This window comes from Moschus berezovskii, chromosome 9, assembly GCF_049115385.1.
Source record: "Moschus berezovskii isolate FMDL1 chromosome 9, NW_MosBer_1.0, whole genome shotgun sequence".
Classification (NCBI taxonomy): Eukaryota; Metazoa; Chordata; class Mammalia; order Artiodactyla; family Moschidae; genus Moschus; species Moschus berezovskii.
Window position 1 is genome coordinate 11,122,254 of NC_142468.1, and position 16,397 is coordinate 11,138,650.

General features: G+C 39.0%; 1 protein-coding gene across 8 annotated transcripts in view; it reads left to right on the plus strand.

The window, feature by feature from the left end:
* Positions 1 to 16,397, plus strand: part of CEP128 (centrosomal protein 128) — a 487,012-nt gene that overhangs the window by 46,738 nt on the left and 423,877 nt on the right. For all 8 annotated transcript variants that reach the window (XR_008687351.2, XM_088839414.1, XM_088839415.1 and 5 more), the window contains one exon: positions 15,570 to 15,686. Coding sequence is in view for 7 of the 8 variants with exons in the window: in XM_088839414.1 (XP_088695540.1) it covers positions 15,570 to 15,686 (117 nt within the window). In the remaining variant the exon portion in view is untranslated. The remainder of the gene's footprint in view (positions 1 to 15,569; positions 15,687 to 16,397) is intronic.

The following is a 16,397-nucleotide window of genomic DNA, read 5'->3' on the forward strand; positions in this document are numbered from 1 at the left end:
TTGGAGTTTGAATTTATTGGCCACATATGCTAAGAGATGGATATGCTCTGTTTTCAAAGAGATGAACTTAATTTCTCTTGCTTTTAGTTTAAAAAGTTTGGAGGCATAGTGTACTTACAGAAAAGTGCATGTATTAGTGTGTAGCTTTATGAATCATTACAAGGTAAGCATACTCATGAAACCACAACCCAGGTCTAGAAACAGAGCATTGCCAGTGCACAGTAAGCCTCTTTATTTCCCCTTCTAAGCACTGATTTCTCCTTTTCTTACCATGATTCTGACTTTTGAACCCATAGATTAATTTTGCCTGTTTTAGCTGTTTATATAAATGAAACCATGTAGGCATATTTTGTGTGTGTGTGTGTGTCTGACTTCTTTTGCTGATCACGATTGTGATATTTCTGGGTGATTTGTCATGAACTTATAGTTTGTTCATTTTTATTGGTCCTTCGTATTGCATTGTATGGATTTACTGCAGTTATTTTACTGTTTTGTGATAGATATTTGAGTTATCTCAAATTTTGGGCCATTACAAATAATCTACTGTTACCAATCTATTTTAGTGCATATGTGCATGTATTTCTGTTGGTATATAACATGGAGTACAATTGCTAGGTGCCTTCCAGTTTAGTAGATACTGATAGACAGGTGTCCAAAGTGGCTTCACTCATTTACACTCCCAGCAGCAGTGTATGAGAAGCTGTGTTGCTTTTCGAAGACTTGATATTATTAATATTTCATTAGTAGCCATTGTGTCAGGTGCTTACAGTATCTCATCATGGTTCTAATGGGCATTTTCATGATTAGTGGTGATCAGCATCTCTTCATGTTTGGATACTGGCTATTTTCTTTCTCGAAATGCTGGTTCTTCTTTTGCCCACTTTTTTTTTTTTTTATTGGGTTGATTGTCGTTTTGTTATTGATTTGTGGGAGGTTTTAATAATTTTGTACGTGAGCACTCTGTCATTTGTCTGTTTTGCAACTGTTGTCTCCCATTCCACAGCTGCTTTTTTAAAAAATCTCTTAATTTGAGTCTTTTGTTAAAATTTAATTTAGTTCATTTTCCATCTTTTTTGACCTATTTAAGGAATTGGTCCTTATTTTAAAATCATGAAAATATTCCCTTATATAATCTTTCGGGAGCATAGTGTTTTACCTTTCACATTAAAATCCATTATGTACTTGAAATTGATATTTGTTTCTGGCGTGAAGCAGAGGTCATACATTTTATATGGATATCCAGTTGATTCAGTTTCATTTACTGAAAGGACCACCTTTCTCCATTACTTTACAGTCCTGTCTTGGTCGTAAATAGAATGTTCATATGTGCAGCCGTCCGTTAGTGGTCTCTCTGTTCGATCATCTGGTTAATTTGTCTATCCCAGTGATCGTATCACGCTGGCTTTCTTTTTGAGTAGAGTTCCTTGTGCTATACAGTGGGTCCTTGTGGATTGTTTTATAAATAGTAGTGTGTATAAGTTTTTATGAACCAGCTGATTCCTCCCTGCCCACTCATTATTATTTTTTTTTTGTAAGCATAAATTTCAATTCTAAATCTGTGAAGCTGTTTCTCTTTGGAAAAAAGTTCATTGGATTCCACCTAGAAGTGATAGCGTATGATACTTGTCTTTACCTGTATCCCTACATCAGTTAATATTATATGATCATTTCTATTAGGTTGGTGCAGGTGTGTAATAATCGTGGTTTTTGCATTGTTGAAATTTGCCCTTTGATATTGGAATACATTCGTAAATAAATGTCGTTCTGTTATATATCATTTTAATTCACATTTCTTGCTTTATGTTTTTTTGCTGATGACTTTTTGCTATTTATTTTATATGTATTTTAGACTATGGAAATTATGTTAGACAAAAAGCAAGTTTGAGCAGTTTTCTTATATGAGTTCAAAATGGGTAATAAAGCAATGGAGACAGCTTGCAGCATCAACAATGCATTTGGCCCAGGAACTGCTAATGAGCATACAGCGCAGTGGTGGTTCAAGAAGTTTTGACCCACTCTTGTTAAAGGAGATGAGAGCCTTGAAGACGAGGAGCACAGTGGCTGGCCATCAGAAGTTGACAGTGACCAACTGAGAGCAATCATTGAAGTTGATCCCCTTTTAACTACATGAGAAGCTGCTGAAGAACTCAGTGTCGACCGTTCTGTGGTTGTTTGACATTTGAAGCAAATTGGAAAGGTGAAAAAGTTTGATAAGTGGGTGCTTCATGAGCTAACCAAAAATCAACAAAATTATCATTTTGAAGTGTTGTCTTTTCTTATTCTACAAAACAACATTTTGCTCCTTGGAAGAAAAGCTATGACCAACCTAGACAGCATGTTAGAAAGCAGAGGCATTACTTTGCCAGCAAAGGTCCATCTAGTCAAAGCTATAGTTTTTCCATGGGATATGAGAGTTGGACTGTGAAGAAAGCTGAGCGCCAAATAATTGGTGCTTTTGAACTGTGGTGCTGGAGAAGACTCTTGAGAGTCCCTTGGACTGCAAGGAGATCCAACCAGTCCATCCTAAAGGAGACCAGTCTTGGGTGTTCATTGGAAGGACTGATGCTGAGGCTGAAACTCCAATACTTTGGCCACCTCATGCGAAGAGTTGACTCATTGGAAAAGACCCTGATGCTGGGAGGGATTGGGGGCAGGAGGAGAAGGGGACAACAGAGGATGAGATGGCTGGATGGCATCACCGACTTGATGCACATGAGTTTGGGTGGACTCCGGGAGTTGGTGATGGACAGGGAGGCCTGGCATGCTGTGATTCATGGGGTCGCAAAGAGTCGGACACGACTGAGGGACTGAACTGAACTGAATTGTGCACTTGGTTGAATTGTTTATCTGCCGTTTCCTCCCATCAAGTTGTGATGTTACAGCTTGATTTGTGCTTTCTGTAATTTGCTTTCAAAGCAGATTTGTCTCATAACTGTGCAGATCCTCTCAAACTTCACTTGGTTGTATGTAGTTCTGATTAAGAAACAGTTGTCTAATGCAAAGCTTAAAAAATAGTATTGTTGAATTTTAGAAGGTCTTCTGAAGGCCACATGATGTTTACTTTCAGTTTGTGCAAGGCTTAGTATAGATTTTGTGACTCATTCCAGTTGAAGTCAGCATTTACATTTTATAGCAGTCTGGCACACTGTGTTGTGTTTGTGAATTCATGATATCCTGTCGTCAGGGAAGATGCAGTTTTGTTGTCTGAGCATTAAACTTCTCAGAGGCTGCAACTGTGTCCCCACCTCCAGATTTAAGTTTAAAATATGATTACCAAAGTGATGCACATTGACTGTGGAAACCTTTTAAATATTGTACAAATACATAAAGAAAAATGACTGACTGCTCCTGTCGTCTACCAATTTCAATTTCTTTTGGTAACTGCTTTTAATCACATTTATTGTGCGTTATTCTGAGGCTACAGTTGTTTATCATGCATTTTTCTCAGTAACCGAAATATATCTTGAAAGTTTATAGAACACATTTTTCTTTGAGAGGCAGAAAGTATTAGTTTCTATCGCACATGCCAAGATCTAATTTGTTAATCCTTTGGGTGTCATAAATTTTGTTTGTTTGTTTTCAAACTGCCCATTGGAAGGGGAATATTATTTTAGCATGATGTTATGGGAAATATTTTCTGTCAGCACTTGTGATAATAAACAATATTTTGTGTGCATCGTACCATAGGAGAAATTTTAGTCCGTTAGTTATTTGGGCTTTATCTGGCTGAGTGTGATAGGAGTGCATATTAAGTTTGATTATTTAAAAACATTTTTATTTTGATTTCTGTAGGAAGGTCACTAAATTCAAAATGTAAACATGGATCCAGCAGCTTATGAGTTGATTATTAATTGAACTCTAAGAACTCCTCCAATACTGCATTTAGAATAAAATAGTTATTGCAGAGATTACAGTGGCAGCGTGTATAACTAATACTTACTGAAGTGGATTTTAAGCCAGCAGATATTATTAAAGATCTGAGGAATCAACATATTGAAACGCCAGAATACAATCCTGTGAACAAAATGCTTTTGCTTTTGTTTCATCTCTCTTCATTAAAATGCTGACTTTAAAAGCTGTCCTAACTTTCATTGTTATTCTGCTTTTTTTTACAACTGAATTTAGAGATTCAGGACATTTTGATATCTTGGCAGTGAATTTGACTGATTAATATGGACTCTGCTAAAAAGGAATTTTTCAGTATTAGGTTTTTCCCTTAGGTCTCAGAAATAAATAAATGTGGGGTGGCAATAATGTGTGCAGTCCTTTTAATCTTATTATTGGGAATTATCTTTCAAAAGTTATAAATATATGCTGTGTCATTAGGTACAAAGCCTGTGCTGTTCTGTTTAGAACTGTTTATATTTACTCTTCCTTTGGTCTTTTCTGTCTCAGGAAAGTGCGTAACAATCTACCCAGCAGTCACCTAGGATTCACTCCAGATCTTGTTTTTCATACCACACTTCCAATCCATTATCAAATTTTGTCCCTTTTATTTCTTGCAGTCTTGCTCAATTCCATCTATATCATCTAATACTTCCGTTCAGTCACTTTTATTGAGTTTACTGCAGTGGAATGCATTGAACTTGATCTCTCGCCTCTTACAATTGTCCATATCTGTGCTGACAGTTCCCAAGTGATTTTTATTTTGTTTTTTGGGCATGCCAAGAAGCTTGTGAGATTTTATTTCCCCAACTAGGGATTGAACCTGGGCCCACAGTAGTGAGAGCACAATGTCCTGACCACTGGACTGCCCCGGAATTCTCCCAAGTGATTTTTAAAAGTAGTCATCACAGTGAATTTCTCAAATGCTTTTTAAAACCCTTCCTGAGATTATTCTGTTTCAAATTATTTACCATAGGCTATACTGCCTACATTATCTGGCTTTCTCTAGGTTCCTTGGTTTTGCCAATTCATTCCTACATTTTGGTCTTTGCATTGGCTTCTCTTTTCCCATTTTTTTGCATGGCTGGCTCCCTTTTGTTACTCAAGTTTTCTGTTGATAGTCACCACCTCTAGAGTGGCCGCTCTTACTCTGCCTTTGTTGTTATTGTTAGCAATTAGCATAGTAAAAACACTTCTATATATTGCCTTTTACACTTAATATATTTTTGATATTGTTCCATATTAGTCTTTCATGAGCTTCCTAATTCCTTTGTTTTAATATTTAAAGCATTCCATTGAATGTCCCATAATTTATTTAACCAGTCTTATATTGATGGACATTTAGGTGGTTTAAATCTTTTGCTTTTATCCACAGCACTGCAGTTATTGATCTTGAACATGTACCGTTTTTCACATGGGAAAGTAAATTGGTAGAATAAATTTCTAAGAGTGGATTTATAAGATTAAAGTTTATGTGCGTTTGTAATTTGTTGCATATTGCTCAACTTTATAATTAGTATTTTAAATGTCCTCTTCTAATACTTTCACCTGAGAATTAACATTTATCTTACTCTTTTCCAAAAAGGATGAAATGTGGCTTACCTTAAAGCTGCAATATGTGTGAAGTTATGTTTTTCTAATTGGCCTATTGGATTGACTTTCTTCTTTCCTTTAGCATCAGGTCCCCACTTCCTCCTCTTATGAGTTGGTTCCCCACCCCTGGCAGTTTTATCCAGGCCCGTGATGACTCAGGTAGAGATGACATATCTTAGATGTCCTACGTGTCTAAGTTGTGACCATGTGCCTGACTCGGTGTGAGTAACAGTGGTACATGCACCTTTTGTGTTGTCTCCTTGAAAACAAAGCCACTTGACTGAGACTTCCTCTCTCTGTATGTGGGTTGAAATAGGGTTGCAGCACTGACCCAGCTTAAACCATGCAGGTGAGGGTAACAATCTGGGGGTGATGGAGCAACAGATAGAAGGAACCTGGATCTCTGAGTGACCTTAGGGAAGAGAGTGGCTTGCCAGCTTATCTTACTTTCTTCTGCACAGTAAGATGAGAGAGAAAGCAACCCTTACCTTATTTGAGCTGCTGTGTATTTGATCCTTTTGGAAGAGCCTAGACTGTACCCTGATACAGAATATAACATAGAAATAAATGAGAAAGAGTAGACAAAGAGAAAACTGGAGCTATCCAAATGTATGTCTTAGGGCCTTGATGGTTGCTGACTTGGTTGGAGTTGAGTGACTCAATACAAATATTAACGGTAGAAAAAGGAAAATATTTCGAGCATGTTAATCTCTTTGGATGATTAGGTCTAGATACTTTGGTAGCCGTAGAGGATGATTATAATTTTGTTGTTCAGTCATTCAGTCATGTCCAACTATTTGCTACCCCGTGGACTGCAACATGCCAGGCTTCCCTGTCCTTCACCATCTCCTAGTGATTGCTCAAACTCATACCCATTGAGTCGGTGATGCCGTCTAACCATCTTGTCCTCTGTCATCCCCTTCTCCTCTTGCCTTCAATCTTTCCCAGCATCAGGGTCTTTTCTAATGACTCTGCTCATTCCATCAGGTGGCCAAAGTATTGGAGTTTCAGCTTCAGCGTCAGTCCTTCCAATGAATATTCAGGACTAATTTCCTTTAGGATTGACTGGTTTGATCTCCTTGCAGTCCAAAGGGCTCTCAAGAGTCTTCTCCAACACCACAGTTCAAAAGCATCAATTCTTTGGCACTCAGCCTTCTTTATGGTCCAACTCTCATATCTGTACATGACAAGAGGAAAAACCATAGCTTTGACTATACAGATTTTATCGGCAAAGTAATGTCTCTGCTCTTTAATGTGCCGTCTAAGTTTGTCATAGCTTTTCTTCCAAGGAGCAAGTGTCTTTTAATTTCATGGCTGTACTCACCATCTGCAGTGATTTTGGAGCCCAAGAAAATAAAGTCTGTCACTGTTTCCATTATTTCCCATTTATTTGCCATGAAGTGATGGACCAGATGCCATGATTTTAGGTTTTTGAATGCTGAGTTTTAAGCGAACTTTTTCACTCTCTTCTTTCACCTTCATCAAGAAGCATTTAGTTCCTCTTCACTTTCTGCCATTAGGGTGGTGTCATCTGCATTTCTGAGGTTGTTGATATTTCTCCTGGCAGTCTTGATGCCAGTTTGTGTTTCATCTGGTATGGCATTTTGCGTGATGTACTCTGCATATACGTTAAATAAGCAGGGTGGCAATATACAGACTTGATGTACTCCTTTCCCAATTTGGAACCAGTCTGTTCCGTGTCCGGTTCTAACTGTTGCTTCTTGATCTGCAGGCAGGTTTCATAGGAGGCAGGTAAGGTGATCTGGTATTCCAGTCTCTTGAAGAATTTTCCACAGTTTGGTGTGATCCACACAGTCAATGAAATTCATGAAATAGTTCGTGTCTTTATTCATTTTCAATCATGCTAGTTTGTGTATATATTTTATTTTTTTCTCAGTTCTGTTTAGCTATTTCTCAATACTGACCAGCTACCTGTCTATTAAAAAATCCCTCTACCATGGATGAAATGGGGTCTTAATAGTTAGAAATGGAGAACAAAATTATGTGAAGTGGATAGAAATTTTCTGGATGAAGAAGAAAAAACATGCATATGTATATTTTCTTCTTTTTCATCAAACTCTCTAGTTTATTTCTTGGGTGAGGATTTATCTGAAAACCAATTAAAAAGTTACAGTAGTTAACTATCTATGGCTGCATAACAAATCTCCCAAAACGTAGTGGCTTTAAAGCTTTATTATTTCACAGTTGATGTGGATTAGGAATTCATGTGTGGCTCTGGGTCTTTCACAGGCTGTGGTCATCTCAGTTCTTCACTGGAATGGATCTTCTTCCCTGCTTATTCGGTTCCTTTTAGGTTATTGGGTTGAAGCATCAGGCATCATGACCTGTTGGTCAGAGGCCTTTTTTGTTTCTTTGACATGTGGTCTCTATACAAAGCATTTCAGAACTTGGCAGCATGCCTCTTCAGAGCAAGCAAGCAAGAAGAGAAAACATGCTATTAAGATGAAAGTTAGAGTTTTTTGTTCCCTAATCATCAAAGTGACACATCATCACTTTTGTCATATTCTGTTCACTAGAAGGAAGTACTAGGCCCAGCCCACACTCAAGGGGAGGAGATTATTACCAGTGTATGAACACCAGGAAGCAGAGACTGTTGAAACTCTGTCAGAAACTGCCTACCACAACCATTATTTCAAAACTGAGAGTCCTTCAAACGTGGTAACTCATTCTCATGACATGCACCAGTTACAGTGGTAAGGTAGATAATGGCTAAATAATCGTGGGTTTTGATTTCGGTATTTAGTTACTTGAGTTGCTTCCATTTCGAGAGGGTGCTAATGACAGGCACAGCCTGCTTTCCTGAAGGACATCAGTTGTTCGGCTCATTGATTTAATTAGAAACCTCTAACTCCTCTTTCAGTGTCAGTCTTCAGTGGCTAAAAGTTACTGAAAGGCGGGGTCTGTGGATACATCCATGTACTGCTGTGTCTCTAACCTCTGCCTAGCGTTCAGCTGGAACAAATTAATGTCTGTGTATCCTTACTGAATGAATGGAGTGTGTGAAAATGGAGCTGAGAATTACAAATGCTGCTGAAAAAGGAGACTTGTATTGGGATCAGTTTTCTCATTAATTTGTTTTGTCATTCATGGTTAATGCCCTGCTTCATCGTCTCAGTCTTTTTAGAATTAAAAATTTGGGTAAAAGTTCACAATTCTGTCAAGTCCATATTTTTAAAAAGTTCTTTGACTCATACCTTTTGCCTTAATAATTCTACTTAAAGATTGTATTTTGAGTTTACAAACATAATCTTATACAGGAGTATCTGTCACAACATATGCCCGTAAAAATAAATTACAGTTATCCCATTATCAATAGGGAATTATTTTAATCAGTTACAGACAACGATACTTTTGCTAAAAATCAGGATGTAGATTTGTTGTCATGGAAATTTGACCATGATATGTGAACTGCAAAAAGAAAAGATTTCTATATATAAACTGAAAAAATTTACAAAGCTCTAATATCCCAATTTTTGTTTAAAAATTTAAATGAAATGGATATATGTTTGACTAGTCATATACATGTGCCTAGAAAGATTTCTTGGAAGTATACAGTTCATTTCAGTCGCTCAGTTGTGTCCGACTCTTTGAGACCCCATGAACCGTAGCACGCCAGGCCTCCCTGTCCATCACCAACTTCCGGAGTCCACCCAAACACATGTCCATTGAGTCGGTGATGCCATCCAACCATCTCATCTCCCTTCACCTCAATCTTTCCCAGCCCTCAATCTTTCCCAGCATCTGGGTCTTTTCAAGTGAGTCAACTCTGCATCAGGTGGCCAAAGTATTGGAGTTTCAGCTTCAACATCAGTCCTTTCAATGAACACCCAGGACTGGTCTCCTTTAGGATAGACTGGTTGGATCTCCTTGCAGTCCAAGGGACTCTCAAGAGTCTTCTCCAGCACCACAGTTCAAAAGCATCAATTCTTCGGTGATCAGCTTTCTTTATAGTCCAACTCTCACATCCATACATGACCACTGGAAAAACCATAGCCTTGACTAGACGGACCCTTTGTTGACAAAGTGACGTCTCTGCTTTTTAATATGCTGTCTAGGTTGGTCATAACTTTCCTTCCAAGGAGTAAGTGTCTTTTAATTTCATGGCTGCAGTCACCATCTGCAGTGATTTTGGAGCCCCCCAAAATAAAGTCAGCCACTGTTTCCACTGTTTCCCCATCTGTTTGCCATGAAGTGATGGGGCTGGATGCCATGATCTTAGTTTTCTGAATGTTGAGCTTTAAGCCAACTTTTTCACTCTCCTCTTTCACTTTCATCAAGAGGCCCTTTAGTTCTTCTTCACTTTCTGCCATAAGGGTAGTGTCATCTGCATATCTGAGGTTATTGATATTTCTCCCGGCAATCTTGATTCCAGCTTGTGCTTCCTCCAGCCCAGCGTTTCTCATGATGTACTCTGCATATAAGTTAAATAAGCACGGTGACTATATACAGCCTTGACATACTCCTTTTCCTATTTGGAACCAGTCTGTTGTTCCATGTCCAGTTCTAACTTGCTTCCTGACCTGCATACAGGTTTCTCAAGAGGCAGGTCAGGTGGTCTGGCTCTTGTAGAATACAACAAGTATACAACAAAATACTTAATGTTATTTTTCTTCTGATAGATGATATTAACAGATTAAAGACTTTTTATCATTCTATATTATTTGTTTATTTTTAATTGTAAAATATATACAAGATAAACTTTACCATCTTATCCATTTTGAAGTGTTCAGTTCGGTAGTTTTACGTACCTTCACGTTGTTGTCGAAGCAAATACAGACGTCTCTTCATCTTACAAAACTGGAACTGCACCTGTTAAACAGCAGCTACTTATTCCTCCTTCCCCCAGGCCCTGCACCCATCATTGTATGTGGACACTTGAGTTGCTTCTGCCTTTTGGCTGTTGTGGGTAATGCTGCTGTGAACATGGGTATACAAATAATCACTTTTGAGACCTGGATTTCGGTGTATGCCTAGAAATGCAATTGCTGAATCATGTGGTTAATCTTATTTTTTAAGGAACCGCTGGACTGTTTTCCTTAGTGATCGCACAGTTGTACATCCCACCAGCAGTGCATCAGGGTTTCAGTTCCCCTGCATCCTTCCTAACATTGTTTTCTGGTTTTTGTTGCTAATAGCCATCCTAATATGTTTGAGATCATTCCCTATTGTTTATTTTTAATAAGTGTTGCTATTACTTTTCATACTGAGTGGACAATGACGGTATTACCACTTTGTAAAAATAGAATGAATTAGCTTTATTTTTTGATTTATTTTTAATATTGTTTCTGTAACAGCAAGTACTGCCTTTATTTCAGATGCAGTAGTAAATTGTTGGGATATTAGGGTTGATTGCTAGAATAAATTAGAAGCTTGATGCTAAAGGGTGTTTTGAGGTTTTAGTAAAGTACTCTGAATAACATAGTAAATATCTTAATTGCTCTTGAGCACTCAAAGTTGGAAACCCTAGACTTACCATTCTGTAAAGTCATGCTCAAAATTCTCCAAGCCAGGCTTCAGCAGTATGTAAACCGTGAACTCCCAGATGTTCAAGCAGGTTTTAGAAAAGGCAGAGGCACCAGAGATCAAATTGCCAACATCCGCTGGATCATGGAGAAAGCAAGAGAGTTTCAGAAAAACATCTATTTCTGCTTCATTGACTATGCCAAAGCCTTTGACTGTGTGGATCACAATAAACTGTGGAACATTCTGAAAGAGATGGGAATCCCAGACCACCTGACCTGCCTCTTGAGAAACCTGTATGCAGGTCAGGAAGCAACAGTTAGAACGGGTCATGGAACAACAGACTGGTTCCAAATAGGAAAAGGAGTGCGTCAAGGTTGTATATTGTCACCTTGCTTATTTAACTTATATGCAGAGTACATCATGAGGAACGCTGGGCTGGAAGAAGCACAAGCTGGAATCAAGATTGCTGGGAGAAATATCAATAACCTCAGATATGCAGATGACACTACCCTTATGGCAGAAAGTGAAGAGGAACTCAAAAGCCTCTTGATGAAAGTGAAAGAGGAGAGTGAAAAGGTTGGCTTGAAGCTCAACATTCAGAAAACAAAGATCATGACATCTCGTCCCATCACTTCATGGGAAATAGATGGAAAAACAGTGGAAACAGTGTCAGACTTTGTTTTTTTGGGCTCCAAAATCACTGCAGATGCTGATTGCAGCCATGAAATTAAAAGACGCTTGCTCCTTGGAAGGAAAGTTATGACCAACCTTGATAGTATATTAAAAAGCAGAGACATTACTTTGCCGACCAAGGTCCGTCTAGTCAAGGCAATGGTTTTTCCCGTGGTCATGTATGGATGTGAGAGTTGGACTGTGAAGAAAGCTGATTGCCGAAGAATCGATGCTTTTGAACTGTGGTGTTGGAGAAGACTCTTGAGAGTCCCTTATACTGCAAGGAGATCCAACCAGTCCATTCTAAAGGAGATCAATCCTGGATGTTCATTGGAGGGACTGATGCTGAGGCTGAAACTGCAATACTTTGGCCACCTCATGCGACGAGTTGACTCACTGGAAAAGACTCTGATGCTGGGAAAGGTTGGGGGCGGGAGGAGAAGGGGACGACGGAGAATGAGATGGCTGGATGGCATCACCGACTCTGTGGACATGAGTTTGAGTGTACTCCGGGAGTTGGTGATGGACAGGGAGGCCTGGCGTGCTGTGATTCATGGGGTTGCGGAGAGTCGGACACGACTGAGCGACTGAACTGAACTGAACTGAACTGAACTAATTTTTGATGGAATATTTTTGCTTAACCTTTATTGACTAATTGAACTTCTGTTTACCAATGTCTTTTAAAAAAATAACTTGATTTGAGGTATAGTTTATCATAAAGTTAATCTGCTTTAAGTGTGCAATTCAATAATTTTTAGTAAATGTACTGAGTTATGAACCTATCACCATAATCTGGAGAAGGCAATGGCACACCACTCCAGTACTCTTGCCTGGAAAATCCCATGGACAGAGGAGCCTGGTAGGCTGCAGTCCATGGGGTCGCAAAGAGTCGGACATGACTGAGGGACTTCACTTTCACTTTTCACTTTCATGCATTGGAGAAGGAAATGGCAACCCACCCCAGTGTTCTTGCCTGGAGAATCCCAGGGACGGGGGAGCCTGGTGGGCTGCCGTCTGTGTGGTCGCACAGAGTTGGACGCGACTAAAGCGACTTAGCAGCAGCAGCACCACCATAATCTAGTTTTGTGTCTGTTTGTTCAGTTGCCAAGTTGTGTCCAACTCTTTGTGACCCCGTAAATTGTAGCATGTCAGGTTTCCCTGTCCTTCACTGCCTCCTAGAGTTTGCATAAACTCATGTCCATTGAGTCCTTGATGCTCTCTAACCATCCCTTTGCCTTCAGTCTTTGCTGGCATCAGGGTCTTTTCCAGTGAGTCAGCTCTTTGCAACAGGTAGCCAAAGTATTGGAGCTTCAGCTTCAACATCAGTCGTTCTAGCAACTTTTGAGGGTTGATTTCCTTTAGGATTGACTGGTTTGATCTCCTTGCAGTCCAAGGGACTCTCAAGAGTGTTCCCCAGCACCACATTTCAAAAGCATCAATTTTTTGGTGGTCAGCCTTCTTTATGGTCCAGCTCTCCCATCCGTAAATGACTACTGGAAAAGCCATAGCTTTGACTGTACAGACCTTTGTCAGCAAAGTGATGGCTCTGCTTTTTAATACATTGTTCAGGTTCGTCATAGCTTTTCTTCCAAGGAGCAAGCGTCTTTTAATTTCATGGCTGCAGTCAACATCCACAGTGATTTTGGAGCCTAAGAAAATAAAATCTGTCACTGTTTCCACTTTTTCCCCATTTATTTGCCATAAAGTGATGGGACCATATGCCATGATCTTAATTTTTTGAATGTTGAATTTTAAACCAGCTTTTTTACTCTCTTTTTCCAACTTCAAGAGGCTCTTTAGTTCCTCTTTGCTTTTTGCCATTAGAATGGTATCATCTGCGTTTCTGAGGTTGTTGATATTTCTCCCTGCAATCTTAATTCCAGCTTGTGATTTATCCACCCTGGCACTTTACATGGTGTGCTCTGTAAATCAGTTAAATAAGTAGGGTGACAGTATACAGCCTTGATTTTCTCTTTTCCCAGTTTTTAGCCATTCTGTTGTTCCTTGTCTAGTTCTAACTATTGCTTCTTAACCAGCATACGGGTTTCTCAGGAGGCAGGTAAAATGGTCTGGTATTCCCATTTCTTGAAGAATTTTCCATAGTTTGCTGTGATCCACACAAAGGCATTTGAGTAGTCAATGAAGCAGAAGTAGATGTTTTGCTCCAGTCGTCTTGCCTTTTTAATGAGCCAGTGGTTGTTAGCAGTTTGTTCTCCAGTTCCTCTGCCTTTTCTAAATCTAGCTTGAACATCTAGAAGTTCTTGATTCACGTACTGTTGAAGCCTGGCTTGGAGAATTTTGAGCATTACTTTGCTAGTGTGTGAGATGAGTGCAATTGTGAGATACTTTGAACATTCTCTGGCATTGTCTTTCTTTGGAATTGGAATGAAAACTGACTTTTTCCAGTCCTGTGGCCACTGCTGAGTTTTCCGAATTTGCTCCTGTGGTTATTCAGATCATTAAGACCTTCTTTGTATAGTTTTTCCCTGTGTATTTGCCACCTCTTAATCTCTTCTGCTTTTTTTTAAGTCCTTACTGTTTTTGTTTTTATCATGTCCATTCTTGCATGAAATGTTCCCTTGATATCTTCAATTTTCTTGAAGAGGTTTCTACTCTTTCCCATTCTGTTGTTTTCCTCTATTTCTTTGTGTTGTTCATTGAAGAAGGCCTTCTTATCATTCCTTTCTATTCTCTGGAACTCTTCATTCAGTTGCGTATCTCTTTCCCTTTCTCCCTTGCCTTTCACTTCTCTTCTTTTTTCAGCTATTTGTAAAGCCTCCTCAGACAACCCCTTTGCCTTCTTGTGTTTCTTTGGGATGGTTTTGGTCACTGCCTCCTTCCTTTACAATACTAGGAACCTACGTCCATAGTTCTTCAGACACTCTGTGTACCAGATCTAATCCCTTGAATCTATTCATTTCCTCCACTGTCTAATCATAAGGGATTTGAATTAGGTCATACCTGAATGACCTAGTAGTTTTTCTTGCTTTCTTCTGTTGAAGCCTGAATTTGCAATAAGGAGCTCATGTTCTGAGCCACAGTCAGCACCAGGTCTTGTTTTAATATTCTAGTTTGGCATATTTCTGTTGCCCCAGTAAGATCCCTTGTGACCAAGACCTTTATTGATTCTGTAGAATTTGTGGCAGAAGATTTCTTGTGACAGGGCTGTATTTATTGCTTCTCTTAAATGAATACAAATATCTTTTATCATATCCTCCTATACCAAATATATGCAAGTACTCAAGTAGTGTATATTTTATTTAGGGGACTGTATAATAATACGCATGAAGTATGTTTGAATGTGCATAACTTTCAGCAAGGAAAAAATCTTACATCAGAGAATAAATTCTTTCATGTTTGTTTTAGAGAGTCCCGATTAAACATTTTCCCTTGTGACTTGATTTTTTGATCTTTTACTGCTGGTTTATTTTTAGCACATCATAGTAGCAAAGGTTGACAAGCCCTTTCAATTATTTGTTGCATATAAACATCAAAGCCTTCCAAGGCAGGTCATGCTTTTAGATAATTAAAATGAAAAGAACTAAATAGAACAATTTATCATTCATTAAGTAATAAATGCAGTTGTAGGCAAAATTGGTAATTGTCTTCTAACTCACCAGAGGGCACTCTTTTCTTGTTTATTACCTTTCACTCTGATCTTTAGACATAGGTTATACTTTGAAACATTTCAGTCTTTTACTGGGGTCTTGGTTTGGATTAATTGGAGACTAATGATTGTTTTCTATTGCAGCTTTTAGTGAGTATTTTTATGACCTGCTTTATAATAGTGTCATTAAAAACAGTTCTGCAAATAAGCCATAGTCTTAAATGCTTTAGGCAGTAGTGTATCTGGCATAAAATATCTCTTCAGTTTAGTCTTTTTTTTTTTTGCCTAGCAGCTCTATAATGGCATTTTTTTCTTTGTTTATGTTAAGGTTTCAGATCGAGTGGAGCGGCGGCTTCAGGAAATAGAGAAAGAGATGCGAACAGAAAGAGAGCTGGTGGAAAGACGGCAGGATCAACTGGGACTTATTTCTCAGCAGCTACAGGAGGTTTGTGAAAAGTGGCTTTTCGTAATGTGAATCCTGAGGTTAGGTGGATGTTTAGCTATTGTTAAAATGGTTTTAGTTCCTGGGTATTGCATGTCACAGTTTAGTCCCTGTGAGAAGTGCAGCATGTTGCTGACAGTTCGCTGTATGTAGATGACCCTTCCTGGTTCAAACCCAGAGCCTACTGTTTCCTGGATGTATGCCCTTGGGCAAGTTCCCTAACTTCTCCAGACTCATTTCCTTTGCTGCTGTTCAGTCGCTCAGGGTCTGACTCTTTGTGACCCCATGGACTGTCTCATGCCAGGACTCCCTGTTCATCACCAACTCTGGGAGCTCACTCAAACTCATGTCCTTCAAGTCAGAGATGCCATCCAGCCATCTCATCCTCTGTCGTCCCTTTCTCCTCCTGCCTGTCTTTCCCAGCAACAGGGTCTTTTCTAACGAGTCAGGTCTTCACATCATTTCCTTTGTAGAAAATAGAAATAATCATCAGTTCAGTTCAGTTCAGTCGCTCAGTCGTGTCTGACTCTCCGCGACCCCATGAATCACAGCACGCCAGGCCTAATAATCATAGCATTTACTTAATCACGTTGGTGCAGGAGTAAATAAGTTGATGTGGATAAAACAGTTAACATAGTATCTAACTTGTGCTCAGTACATGTGAACTGAAGGTATAATTATTCAGATTCATTTTCTTTGCTGTGAACTAGGCCG